The sequence below is a fragment of the Embiotoca jacksoni genome, unplaced genomic scaffold (assembly GCF_022577435.1).
Source record: "Embiotoca jacksoni isolate LCO1_2020_lvr unplaced genomic scaffold, fEmbJac1.0.p SCAF_7, whole genome shotgun sequence".
Lineage (NCBI taxonomy): Eukaryota > Metazoa > Chordata > Actinopteri > Embiotocidae > Embiotoca > Embiotoca jacksoni.
The window spans coordinates 9,521,486-9,536,336 of NW_027185425.1; the positions used below are offsets into that span (position 1 = coordinate 9,521,486).

The 14,851-nt window shown below is 42.8% G+C and overlaps 2 protein-coding genes across 2 annotated transcripts in view; both read right to left on the reverse strand.

Moving 5' to 3' along the window:
• znf704 (zinc finger protein 704) overlaps window positions 1-10,239 on the reverse strand; it is a 46,850-nt gene extending 36,611 nt beyond the window's left edge. Inside the window, exons 1-2 of the mRNA XM_069176799.1 lie at window positions 9,401-10,239; window positions 3,524-3,711 (exon numbers count right to left, since the gene is read on the reverse strand). Coding sequence (XP_069032900.1) covers window positions 3,524-3,711; window positions 9,401-9,661 — 449 coding nt within the window. The 5' untranslated portion in view covers window positions 9,662-10,239. The remainder of the gene's footprint in view (window positions 1-3,523; window positions 3,712-9,400) is intronic.
• A 1,497-nt stretch (window positions 10,240-11,736) lies between these two features.
• pag1 (phosphoprotein membrane anchor with glycosphingolipid microdomains 1) overlaps window positions 11,737-14,851 on the reverse strand; it is a 52,422-nt gene continuing 49,307 nt past the window's right edge. The window contains exon 9 of the mRNA XM_069176001.1: window positions 11,737-14,833. Coding sequence (XP_069032102.1) covers window positions 14,471-14,833 — 363 coding nt within the window. The 3' untranslated portion in view covers window positions 11,737-14,470. The remainder of the gene's footprint in view (window positions 14,834-14,851) is intronic.

Consider the following 14,851-nt stretch of genomic DNA (forward strand, 5'->3'; position numbering starts at 1 on the left):
AACCATTTCTTTGGGCATTTGGGAGTCGGAGCAATGCGGAAAATAGGTCAATCATGGAATGACACTTATGGATTGTGGGCACAAGACCTGACGAAATGCGGGCAAAGTAAATGTGCTGTAAACAAATACGTTGAAGGAGGCGACTCAATAAAGCAATGAGAGCTGGACCAGATGACAGAACCGTGAAATGTAGATACACAAAACCCCCGAGGTCCAGCATCTATATGTCACACTGTCATTTTTCCCTCCATTATCCCAATGATTGCAGACGAGGCATTCAGGCTCTTCTGTGACTCCCAGTGAGGTAGGGAACCTATTGCGCTCTAGGTTTCAAGGGATTTGGAGAGCCATCAAGCAGCCAGACATTTTCTTGCTAAATCACCAGCAGAGATGGAACTTTTTAAGAGTGCAATTAACAACCTCAAGGTCAGATTTCTCTGGAGCGTTAGCTCGTAAAAAAATTCCTCAGGCATATCTCTCGTTTGCTGTTAGCTTCACTGCTTACACATTTCCTGTCCGTCCTCCTCCTCCTTCGACCCCTTTCCACCGTTCCTCTGAGCCCCTCCCCGCCTCTCTCTCCCCTCTTGTCTCCATTACAGATAAACGTGGCGACACCATTTCTCCCCCAGTGCCGAGGCAGGGCTGAAAATCGGTCGCAGGTGTGCAGAGGATGAGAGCCATGGATCTTAATCTTGAGGCAATAATGGTGTTGTGCACTGAAGAGGTCACTATGGGGATATCCAAGAGCTCAGACTCATATGTGCTGCTAAGCTGTGGCCACAATGAATTTTCCATGTTCTTCATTGTGCAAGTGTACTTCATAAATTGGGCTGAAAATAGATGGTTTTGGGTTTTTTTTAAGTCTGGTTTTGCAGCGGTTTGATTTAGCACTTGACAACAACAATAGAACTTTGGGTTTTGGGTACCAGGCTTTGAAGTGCTATACACAAAATAATTAGAAGTCAAGTCTATGCAGTTGGACTTTTCATTAACATATAGAAAAGCCTGCGATATTAAAAAGTCATGCTGAACTTGCTGAACTTGAACTGTGAGGACATTTGTATAAGAGGGGAGTACAGTGTGACAAACCTCTACAGAAACCAGAAGAAACCACAAATTTTAATCTCCCTCACTAAAACTTGATTATGGGGCAAACTCTTTGACCCAAGGAGAACTTTGCTTCAATTGATTTTCCCTTTCTCTCCCCATGTTTCCTGTCTCATTCTACACTGTGACCGTCAAATAAAGCCCAGATTCTCATGTCAAAGATGGAGACGGGATAGCTTTATTTTTCTAAAAGCATTTCCCAGCACTCACATCAGCGAATGGCCCAAAAGGTTTTGGATAAAATCTCATTAGAGATAGAAGATAACCAAAAGTAAATCTAACACTGCTCTATGTTTGTTTTTACATACCTCAGACTGGCCATGTGTCATCCAGAGCAGGCTCTCATCACCACGTCCCGTGGTGAGGCGTGGTGATGAGAGTTTTCTGGGAGGGGGGGGGGGGGGGGGGGGGCAATCCTGTGTACCGCATAGAAGGCAACAAGGTAAACGGAGGATGGTGAAACGTGTCGCCGGACTTCTACTTTAAAGTAACTTTCAAATGAACAACTCTAAGCAGAAGAGTTTCTCTATAAGTTGGTTGCACAAACAATAAATAAATTTAAAAAAACGCTGCCCTCCAATCCCCCCCCCCCCCACCCACCCACCACATCCCCTCCCTCCACCCCTGCACAAAATCCAGAAGGGCTTTATGGTGGCAAGCTTACAAAGAAAAAGGACACTTCAGACCACTGTGGTGTTTCTGCACCAACTTGATGTCTGGAAACTGATGGGACATGAATGAGGATGGATCAAATGCAACTTTTCAGCCTGAACATACATTTACTCGACTTTGTGTCTTCGGGTCATTTACTGTATTAAGTAATTTAACTCTGGTGGTTTTCTGATGGTTTGGTTTTGTTCTGGTATTTTGGTTGTATGTACCCACACTATAAGATGTGAAGGTTTTTGTTGGTCATGGTTTCTCTAAACCATTATATCAGGATTATTGTGTGCGAGTTCAATTTTGATTCATACGACATCTCTCGGTGGCTGTCTTGGTGTTAGATGGTCTCATTAGGAGGATTAACAGGAAGTTGGCCTATAAAGTGACCGTCCATAAGCTGAGGCAGCAAGCTGAATTTATACAAGAGCAGTAGAGATAATCAATAAGTCATACCACTATAACTGCACAAATATCAATATTATTGCAATTCCTACGCAAGGAAGTTATTATAGTGGGACAGATGTAAAACTTGTCTAATCCATTTGATAGATTCGATTTAAAAGTGAGTTTTCCTCTTAATGGGCAACAAGAGAGAAGCAAATCAATGTTTCATCAGCAAATAACTATTAAATTCAAAGCAATGGCTCAGGATGTCGTGATAAAGCTGCTCAAATGGGAGACTTCCACAGTACTTTTCAGAAAGTCGCCATCGATTGGACTCCTCCAGCAGCACGAGGACAAGTAATGGGGAGTTCAATGGGCAGTGCTTTACAAGGTATTAGTGTTTCACATTTAAGAGAGTTGTTTCTTTATTAGATGACACTTCATTGCTGTGCACGGCTGCCTATTAATGGTTTAATTACCCTATTATGGATCGGCTTCAGCAGTGGATTATGCTGACCATCTGAAAATAATATTTCTGTCCGTGTGTGCGCAGTATAGCATAAAGAGAACCGCTGAATGAGTGAAGGGACAACTAATGCATCATAAAATAATAATTGTTTCCAGTTGTGTTCAGATGTTCAGAATCAGATGGACTTTCACTAAAACATGAAAGCGTTAGCTGCTCTCCCACACAAATTTCAAGCATATTTTACAAGATTAGTTCTCTTAGGCTATAGGCCTACATTATCTTTGCTATGTAGCAGGAAAGACATTCGAGAGGGTAAGTGATGAGTTCACTATGTTAGTTGAATCTTGTGGACTTGAGTCTGTGTTGCACCACTTTCACAAGGATTTGAAATAATAACTGTATAATAACTGTAATTGCTTCTGCAGGTTAAGGCAAAAGCATGGGACTTTTTTTTTTTAAATGTATATTTTGAACTAAACTCCTGAACATTTAGGACAGCAATACAAACAAAATGTTGGTACAGCATTCAGAAAACATCAATTCCAACATTCAGACGGGATGTACAGTATGTGCAGTGTTGCTTATATAAAGGCATATGATAAATATAAATGGAATGGATTCCTGTCAAATGTCGTTTTAATCAATGTGCTGTCAAAATGGCTCCAAGGATCAGATTTACAAAAAATGGGTTGTCGGACCACATAAACTCTATCTATTTGTGAGAAGACATATCTATGTCATAAACCTTCAATGAACTCTGTGTGTATGAACACACGCCAAACTCCCTCTAGGAAGGGAGTCAGACAGAGAACTGGCATGCTTAAACACACACACACACACACACACACACACACACACACACACACACACACACACACACACACACACACAGAGTCCTACCTAGCATGAGGGACATCAATGCTGGAGGACACCACTTTGCGTTTCTGCTCTAAAAGGGACACCGATCGCGTGTCGGGGTCACGGCTAACACGCTTGCCATCCGCCAACCGCTGCTCCTCCACTGCCTCCGGACTCCGGCAGCCGCCCTCCATCTTCTGGCCGTCTGGAGCTCCATTACTGGAGCTGTGCTGCAGGGGGACGCAAAGAAGAGTAAGTCAATGCTTGGATAGAAAATATACATCAACAAGTTGGTAGCAATGTTGATGTCGGAATGAGACACGACAAATACAAAGTTGAGCAGAGCGTGGGGAAAAACAACATCTTCATTAAAAGGTCCAGAGTGATAAATATGGTATGTAATTCTGATACAGGCAAAGGCTACTTCTATAAAATTCAGACCTTTTGAATTACCAATTAAATTATCACCAAAATGTATCTTTATTGCATGGAAACCATTATAAAATAAATGTTTTTTTCAGCACAGTAGCCGACAGAAAGGCAGGTTCTGGGCTCTGGATCTGGCTGTCGGAAGCCTGTGACCTAACTTTTAAAGATTTCCAGTTTATATTTCAAATCAAGTGGCATATTGTCCAGCATGGTTTAAGAAACATTTCCTGTAGGGCCTAAAATGCCCTTTTCAAAACACACTGGATGAACTTAAAAAATGCACAGTGATCAGTTACAAAATAAAGCTGGTTTTCTTACTTCCCGTAGACATTTTGTACATATGAGGTTAAATTTCCCTTCTCATGAGCAAAAGTACAAAATGAGGATTCAGACAAAAGCAGATTACTGCTTGACGGCAGCTTATAAGCATTTGTTCAAAATGTATACATTTAAAAACTTGAAATTGTCTTTTTAAAAAGCACCCCGATCACCATTCATGTGCTGTAAGAGTTAGAACATAAATCAGGATGTTAAGGGAAGAATCAGCAAATCACAGAAATGGAGAGGAAGGAGAAGACTACAAGGATTCAAACATAGACATAAATATTGCACAATTTAAAATGTGCACAAAAATCCCCCTTGTGTGCTGTATGAGGAAGGAAATGCATCTGCTGGAAGACAATTACGCAATAAATGTTGCTGGTTCCACTGCAACTATACATTAATTTGATATAGATGTGCTATATATAACATAAAAGCTCTCATATTGGCCATGTTAAATCAGCCAAAAGAAACTCTTTCACTGTAAATTGCCCTGCAAGGTGTTCGCCTGCCATTACAAGCAACTTGAAGTTCAGTGTCTTGTCCAAGGACAGAAGGAGCCAGAAATTGCACCGCCAACCCCGTGATTAGTGGCCAACCCGCTCGACCACCTGAGCCGCAGCTGCCCCTCTGTAACCCCCCAAGTGTTTTGTCACATAGCCACAAAGATTAATCTTGCGTTTGCTTGACATCAGCTGCAAATTTGTGCACCAAGTTTTTAAAAGCAATAATGCATGAAGGTGAAGTTGTCAGAGTGGAACGACCAGCACCAATGAGCTCTTTGTTTGGGTGTTCAAACCATTTTGGGGAACTGCTCCGGGAAGACAGACAAATCACATAATCACTAACACATACATCTCTCCTGCTCTGAAAACCCAATGCAAAAACACACAAATAAAGACACAAACAAACTCCATACAACAAGACTGCATATAACACGTTCCTACACCGACACGCAGACCATCACAAAGGTGTAGCATTTGTCCAATCGCAGCGCTCTGAAAACGCCTACCTGTAGCAATGTTAGAAGAAGAAAAAAAAACACAGCTCAACACTATCTAGTCTCTTACACAACAGTAACTAACGGCGTGCTTCTGCACACGAATACCTGCAGGCACCTACGCATGCACACGCACACGCACACGCGCGCACACACACACACACACACACACACACACACACACACACACACACTCCCTGTAGGTAACTGAAGCCATCAGGCTCTCAGAAACACACTGAGAAAAGGCCAAAACACAAGCAGAGTGGCATACACAGCTGCCCACACCAATGGAACGTTAAGGAGGATGACATTCAGGCCACTGTGTGTGTGTGTGTGTGTGTGTGTGTGTGTGTGTGTGTGTGTGTGTGTGTGTGTGTGTGTGTGTGCGCGATCTAGATATCAAACTTCTGTCGTAAGACTAGTGTTGACTGGGGGAAAAAGGCGACGGCACCCTGTTTAAATCACACAAACACCAAGACAACAATTAGATTGACGAGGTCAAAGACAAACATGAAACGAGTATGGAGCACAGCTCGTGATGGCTGGCCGCGTAAACGCTCAGCGGTGCGCAAAACGCACTGTGAAAACACAGGCTCGGGTAAAACAACAAGATGGATTACACCGGCTCCGGGAAGATTAGGTGTTGTGTGTACGATGAGTGTACTCCTGGGATAAAACCAACAGAAATTCCTGCCTTTCACTGGGCTTATGAATTATGGCATTTCAGGGAGCCAGGAAATTGAGCATTATGCCAAATCGGTGGTGAAATGTGAGCGCATGTCAAAGCCGGTGTGGATGCGCGCGTACGTCCGCAGAAGAAATCTCCCACCGAGTGTCTCTGCTCTCTTTATCACTCCTTCTCTCCGACTCACAAACTCTCCGACTCATAAGCTACTTGCTTTGAGCAGCAGTTTATCAAGCGTAAAGATGTATAAAGGTCAAAGCCAAAATAAAGAAAGTCATAAATAACTTCAAGCGTGTCCGTTAACTTGTGGTTCTTTGTTGCTGGGAAGGTTAGGGCATAAAGATTATGAGGATTAGGCGAGTTAATGATTAATCGGTGATCTCACACTGCACTTATATAAAATTTTCTAATATAACGTATGACTTCGTCTCCCGCTGAACAAGGTTTTGATTTGTACTGAAATTAAAGTTTAAAAAAAAAAAAAAAGGAAATTTTTTGAGTCGCCAGAGCTACAATTTTTCCTCGATTCCATGATTTCCCTAAACTGCTGTCATGATTATAGTGGAATATTAGTAACTAGCTAATTTAGACCTTTTTAATAAAAACACTTTTGCATGGTCTCAACAGCATTATTTTGTCAGATCTTTTTTTTTTAAAAATAGAACCTGATTGACACTGAATTTAGTCCAATGTTTGGAAGTAAAAATATTCAAAAAATTTTATTCTGACCGAATTGTGGTTATCAAACACTTACAAAGATATGTAATGGAGGCAGGCTATTTTACAGATTAACAACAAACTTTATTGTCCAAAATGACATCAGTGCATTAAAACAGTAAACTTCCTTGGGAATTAAAAAAATTATGAAGAACTGGAAAACACACACACACACACACACACACACACACACACACACACACACACACACATAAAGAACAATAACAATTATTACATAACCGCCTGATTAAATTATTTTTTTTAGCACAATTATCATCATTTTGCATAATCGTCAGAATCATTTACTGTCGTGTCCATAAAAACAGCTGGATGAAACTAACAGAAATGTTGTAATTTTTTCACCAATTAAAGTTTAACTGGCTTTCTTTTAATGCCTTGGCTTGACTTCCTTTGCTACAATTGAATGCTGCATGAATGTAGAATTAGTGCCACAAACCGTTTATCCCGAGCTACTTAACTTCTGATATTCAACTGACGACATTTCAATAGGCATCTATTGACATGAACATATATAAGCCAGTATCGATAGCCAACCAATAAATCCACCAGGCTCTTCTTTTACAGTAAAAGGTGCGAGATAAATTTGTGATTTATTACAAACTTACCGATAACTACATGGTTAAAAAAAAAAAATACACAACTAGAAGTGACTTGATTAAAAAAAAACAAAAAACAACAACAACAACTTGCAATCGCTTAGTTTTTATTTTACTCAAATACTTCAGCCTTGATGCTTTTTGGTGTGACCACCAAGCTTCATGCTGATGTCGCTCAGCCATCCAAATGAGGACGGCGCCTCAGAACAAAGAGTTACTCAGCTTCTGTCAACAAGCTCGCTTTATTGACTCCCACGGTGGCGAACGATCAACACAAACGCTAAAAGCAGCAGCCAAACAAAAAACAAGTAATACCTCTTTGTTAGCGACGAGAAATCGCCGTAACTTCGCTCACGCAACACACACACACCAACAAGTCAACAAGTGGCATCCTGCCCCCCCCCCTCCACCCAACCTCCTCACCCCCACCCCGCCTCCAGAACAGGGGCATTCGTTTGCCATACCAGGCGCCGTGCCAAGCATCGAGATTCTTTGCAGAACGCCACCCGTTGCCAAACTGGGGGTGCCCACTTTGTCGGCTGCACAGCTGCTGCTGCTTAAATGGGGAGGTATGTCTCTCACAAACAACCCCCAGTCCAAAATTTAAAGTAGCCAGATCTCACTCATTAAACATATCACAAACACAAACAACACATCAGGAGGGGGGGGGGGGGGGGGGGGGGGGGGGGGGGGGATTAAAATCACATCCGCACACGTGCACACAAAAAGCACCACAGCTGCACATGTGCACACACACACACACACACACACACACACACACACACACACACACACACACAGGAGAGAGGAGACCCCTCCTCCTCATTTTATGGCTTGTTTTCGACCTTGGTGGGAATTGAGTCGTGCTGAAAGAGTTTGGACCATTGTGCTGACAGTCTCAGCTGCACTCCTCCAGCCTGCACCGGTGACTGTAGCGGCCTTGTGCAACAGCTTTTGTGAGCGCAGCACTTTAAACGCAAGAGTGCAAAATGCAAAACAAGAGAACCCAAAGTTTACATTGCATTTTCCCCATCACTCGGACGTCTCCGCACAGAGTTGTCGTTCCTTCGTTAAGGCTCGACGTGTGTGCAATGTTAACAGATTACGACTCAATTTAGGATTAACAGAAGAGTACAATTGGGAATGTGTAGAAACAAGCAGTGGCCAAACATTAAGATTACTGTGAGTTATTTCATCAAGAGCATCAAAACACAGCACGCATAAATGAAAGGAGGCATATGAATCAAATTCGGAGCATAAAAAAAGCTGTTATGCAGACACATGCATTCCTCAGTCACTCCCTCACTATTAGATTGAAGGGGACAAACAACACGCACGCACGCACGCACGCACACACACACACACACACACATATACACATATACACACACACTTCCCCTATGGCAGAAACAGTGTTTTCATCCACGGACTGGATTGGCTTCTCTTCCTCACAGTCTTTATGAGGCCATGTGACAGCAAAGCATTCAAGTTGGATTGGAAGGCAATTAGGTCGTTGTTTATTAGGCCCATATCACGACTACAAATGTGAACACCATCAAAACTTACCAATTTCCCTCTAATACCACGGGAAGCCCACGTGATCTGTTTTTACCCATACCAAAACAATAATAGCCTTGTGCAGAAGGACTTCACACTGAAAGCCATTCAATATTCGAATTGGTGCCAAGATGCATCATCTATGAATGAAAAAAAAAAAAACCAAAATACGATGCATTCTCGAGAGTGCAAAAATGAAACAATAAAAGGCTGGATGCAGAAAACGATTTGTAATAAATGGGATGGCCTGTGTGCAAAGACCAGCTCTTTTACACCAGTCCTAAAAACGCTGCAGTCAGAGCGTGTTTGTTTGCCTCATCTTACCCACCCACTAGCCCACATAAACATTGCGCAGGCCCTATCAAGCCCTTTGTCCCATATATCTGATGTCGCCAAATGTCATGACAGCCCGTTATTTGGTGCAATGTGCAACTAAATGAGCCTTATAGTTATTCTGAATGATGCAGGTTTTGTCCCGGCCGGTTCAATTTGCCGTCAGCGGCACAAATCCGCTCCGTGCAAGAAGCGGTTAAGCGCTGCAAAACACCGCACAACAAAAAACAGTGCCGGCCGGGCCCTTTGCGAGCACACACCTTCAGGCTGGACTTGAGCGGTCCTTTGGCTACAGTGTGGTTGAAGCCCGCAGCTATCTCCTCCTCGGAGAACTCCTTGAGGCTCCCGTCCTGCATGAGCACGGTGTAAACGCTGCGCCGGGCTCCCGCGGCCGAGACGTCTCTGTTTTCCTGCTTGACAGCCTGGACCACTCCTGTCACCGGGGCACCGTCCCCCGTCGGACTCGGCGCATAAACGCGGCTGCCCAGGATCGACCGCTTCACCAGACGCCTCGTATGCATCGTCTACAAGTGTCTCGCTGTGTTCAGAGCCGGCGACCCGGTGAATTTAAATCATGAAACGTCGAATTATATCCGGTAAACAACGTCGAGAAAATCGCAAAACCGCAGCGGGTCGACTACGCGCTCCGACAGCCCTGACAAAATGTTAGAAAGCGGCAACATACTCGGCGGGCGAAAACTCCGAACAGCGTCCTGAATGAAGCGAACTCAAAAAGCACCGAAAACCGAATTCACGTGAACAAACAGCCGATAACAACCTGCAACGTGGGGGGGGGGGGGGAAGAAAAAAAACCAACCAAAAAAAAAAAAAAAAACCCGATTCATTCGCCGCTAAACAACCTCCACATCCAGCCGGCTACCAATCTTCCGCCGTTCGACCTGTTTGTTTTCCCCACTGCTCCCTGCGAGCTGAGGGGGGGGGGGGGCGACGGGAAAACGCGGACTAACCTTCACGGTCTGGAACCGAAATGACATTTGTACACGATTAAACAAAGTGGCGGCTTTTTCACGGTAAACACGGCCCGGACGGGAAAGAATCACAGAAAACACGTCGAATTATTTCACTTCGCTCAGCCACACACGTCGCAACCCCGCGTTAGGCGTTGAACGCGGCTGAAAACACCACCGTTTGGTGACTCCAGCTCCGCCTACCGTCACTTCCAGTCCGCAGTCGCTTCCGACCGAGCAGAGCCTCTACCGGCGGAATGCTGCCTGTAAACATGTGCGGTCCGGCGGCCAAGGCGGGCTGCAATTGGACGGCGTAGCACACGCCTCCACAATCCCCTCCCCACCACCACCACCACCACCACCCCCTTTTCCGACAGAAGGTAATGCAACTCCGGAGGATGCTCCATTCAAAACAATGACGCAAGGATGGATAGGAAAGGAGAAGGGAGGAGGTGTAGCAGAACGAAAGAAAGGAGAAAACGGGGGGTGGGGGGGGGATTTAGGCTACGGAGAGGAAAACTTCAGCCAGACACTGAGCTTTGTGCTATAACCTAGTTCTACAGCCTACTTTCTAAGAGCCATGGGACTAAAAAATGATCTGCTTGAAAATTAAATGGTCTGCACTGGTCTGCTTTTCTGAATGTAAACACAACAGGTTGTTTAATTTCATGACTGAATATGGCACTTTTATTGTACTAAAGGCACTGGAGGGAAACATCCAATATCAGCCCTGAACATCATGCATCTGCCCTTGGGCTGCCAATACCAAGTATATTTCATTATCAATTAATATGTCAAATAATTTCTCAATAAATCCATAAATTCTTTGGAGTTTAAAGTGTCAAATCTGTTGTTTTTTTCCTGACCAACAGTCCACAACCAAAAGATATTCAGTTTTGTATCACACAGGACTAAAGGAAGCTGGAATGAAAGGATTTTTAAAACGACTCTAAAAGAATGATCAAAATAGTTTGCAATTATTTTTTTTTAGTTGAACAACTAATTGATCAATCGGGGCAAGAGCCAACTAAATCCCAACCGATAATTTAGGCATAAAATGCTATAAAAAAAAAGAATTTCAGAACAGGGGCTGCACCTTACAGAGAAGCCAAGGAGGAAAATGTTTGAGGCCCTCCCCCCAAAAATGGGGAGATGGGACCCGTGATGGTCACTTATATTGACACGTTGCAATGACATCTTTAAACCACCTTAAGCCTTCCATAAAGGTACCATACAGTGCATCACCACTGCCCCAATAACCCCCCTAAGGGGGGCCTCGATGAGCTTCTTTGCCTGGGCCCCCATATAGTCTACAATCTCCACTCTTAAAGTGCAATTTCACAGCACGTCACAAGTTCTCACTCTAAAATAAATTAAAAAAATTATCTGATAAATGTGTTTCTTTGATTAGAAAGTTTACAGTGCTTTGATAAATCAAGTTAACCAGGAGACTGATTCATTCATTGTAATTACTACCAGGTGTGGCAGAGAAAAAACACCTAAGAATGTTATCACAGTAACAAATGACCTAATTAATGTCAAATGTAATGTTTTTAGAAAATCATATGCCGTATACAATCCTTCTACAAGACAGCGTCTCCACTGAATAAAAAGACAAAATGACACAATTTATTATATATATATATATTTTAATTGAACAATTCATGTCATAAAATATTTACATGCAGAGAATGGAAATCGGACAGAGTGGAGTGACAGATGTGGCCATAACTGCCAAAACAGGCTTTGCCCTTTGATCAAAGGCGGGTGTCACCATAGAGTCGTCTGCTGGTTGAACAAATGGTCTCATTAAGGGAGGAGTGGAGCTGAAGGGGAGGCAGCGAGGGAGCTTCTCCAAACCGCCGCCACACCCCCACTCCCCCGAGGGGAATGTGTGTGTGTGTGTGGATGTTTATATGACCGACATAGATGGCCAGAGAGAAAAAGTGATTTTTTTTTTTTTTTAGGTATCTATTAACTGTGTCTGTGTGTGTTGTCCTGATTAGATTTGGCACTAAACCTCCCCCCCCCCCTTTGGCAGATCATTTCCTTAGAGGTCATTTATAGTGTTCTGTGAACACCATTATATCTATCGGATGGCACCACCCTGATATGCTGCCACAGCAGTTGGCAGAGACAATGTACTCAAATGGTCATGTTGTTTTGGTTGGGAGTGTAAATAACACTGATAATTACCTCTTTGCAGAAATGAGCATAATATTTTGGAGGGCTTCGCGAACTCATCTTCGTTCAGAAATTACTGGGACTGGATTGCAGTCGCAATACTCGGAGGATATAACAGCATTTGAAATGTCTATCATTTATGAGTACAATACCAGTCAGAGCTGGCTGGCTGTGTTTGTCTGAACCACCAACAAGCTCCAGCTTGTCTAATGAAACATGAACTAAGGCTGAGGATACTGTAATGCTGTAATATTTTGATGTGGGTGGAAACAGATGACACCAATCTTTTCTGCAAAGGAGGCTAAATACTGTAGCAATGATAAAGATATTTACAGCAACAAGTGCAGGCCCTATTCATTCGAAAATTAACATCAATCAACTGTATTTGAGATATTATTTCTATGTTTTTAAATAAAAGTACCACTCTTTTCTTAAAATGCATGTACCAAAAGAATTGTACCATATGTCTGATTGGTTATTATTATTCGTCAGAAATGAAACACCATTTGACAACTTTGAGTTACAATAAAATAAAATAAAAAATAAAAAAGCCATTGGACAGCAGAGTTTCAGTTTTCCTTAAAACAAGTCAGACATCCATCAGTGCTCTCAACAGAGCTATTTTAAAATAAGACCACTCTGGACATTGTACAAATAAGTAAAAGCTTACATAAAATTTTCACAGAGTAACAGTTGGTTAAAATAGTGCTCTAACTATATACAGGCCTTGGTTGGCATGACGTCAAGCTACAAACCGACAGATATGGTTTCCTCTTTTAAAAGCATTTGATTGTGCAGGAATGTAACTGGATTGTGATGATGCTTTCAATAATCTGTATATAAATGCAGTACCATTATATCAAACACTGTGCTTTAATGCCAACTGAAGACCGTATCTTGTACCAAACATAGATTCAACAAATACACAGTAACCGAGAAAATACAATAGTTATAATAAACAATATTCTTGGGGTCATTTCATTACATCATAAGTCTTTTGAATTGGCTGCAACCTGTCAAAATGACCAAAACAAGTTCTCGGCAGACGTCTTTTTTTTTTTTCTTCTTTTTTTTAAACAATGAATCAGGGGAAAGCGTACCTACAGTAACTGTCGTTATCCTTACAACTCACCTTCATTATCTGAGTAAAAATGCTAGAAACTTCTATAAAATGCCTATTTACTTTTCTCTCACAGACATACTCTGGAACGTTTCACAATTACACAACAATATGTATCTTCAAATAAATATGAATTTCACAAAAAATATTTGACATGTACTGTAAAACTTCTAAAAATGCTTTCAAAATGTCTTGTGAAACCACAGGCTCCCCGCCTTCCCTCACTCCTTGTTTTCTATTTTTTTGGTTCTGCAGATGACTAGTTTCATCCTGTGACACGTGAAGCCCATAGTATAGATTCTCATGAAAAGGACATGTATGCAACAGTCAAGAAGTCACCAGCTCTCTTTGAGGTGGTAATCTAACAAATATCTTTGTGTCTCTGAGCCATTTGGCCGCAGATCAGATTAGCTTTGTTTTCATGCCGAGAACCAATTCAAGGGAATTTCTAGCGGAGAATGCACAGTTAAGGTGCTGCCAACCTGGCAAGCAATATCCTACAAATACACCATCTCACACTTCAATAAAACACGACACTGAAGTCACCTGGAAGAAGCTAGAACGAGTAGCAGCTGCAGACGGAGCATACAAATGTTACCTTCACATGTACAGTAAGTGCATGGATTTCATGAGCATATGGCACTGAATTCTTGGTGTCTTTTTTTTTTTTTTTTATATTTATTTTTTTTAATCACAAGCATTGATTGCGTCCTCAGCTAACCCTTATAAATGGTGCATATGTGTTGTGTTTGGATATCTATTTGATAGTTTAAATATTTGATATTATTTTCACAATCAAGCATTCTTAAGGCCGACCAGTACCGATGTCGTTCACCCCGGTTGATAAATTAAAGGAGTCAAGTTCAGAGATGATAAATTGTACCGGAGCTGTGACGAGGAACAGTCATGCATTGATGGCGGAGGTTGTGCTGAGCTGTTTTCTGTCGTTTCCCCCCTCCCAAGTCATGCACCAAAAGCAGGCTTGAGAGCACTAGAGTGACGTCTGCAAGATGCATCCCCTGAACCGCCACAGATAAAGATGATGAGCGGGAAAAATCTCAAAGGCGGGACATTTCTCGGCCCAGACCCAACTCTCCAACACTCTCGTAGTCGGGCTCTGGCTTGGCAACGTCTGACTCCTCGGCCCCCGGCCCGACCCTGTGGTCATCATCCGAGCTATTAGTCTTTGGGAGGCAGATGGTTTCGTAGCCGGGATCAGTGCTGTCAGGAAAGCAGTCTTCCCCTGGCTGGGGCTCATCGTGCTGGGAGTAGATATCTCGGACCGTGGCGTAGAGGTCACTGGAGGAGGAGGTCGGGACCAGACCTTTGATCTCTGCGATGCTGCTGTAGTCGTGCTCTTTGTCTTCATCACTAACAGCGGCGTCACAGTTTGTTTTGTTGACTGTCGAGTACACTGCTGACTGAAAGACAGGGAACAA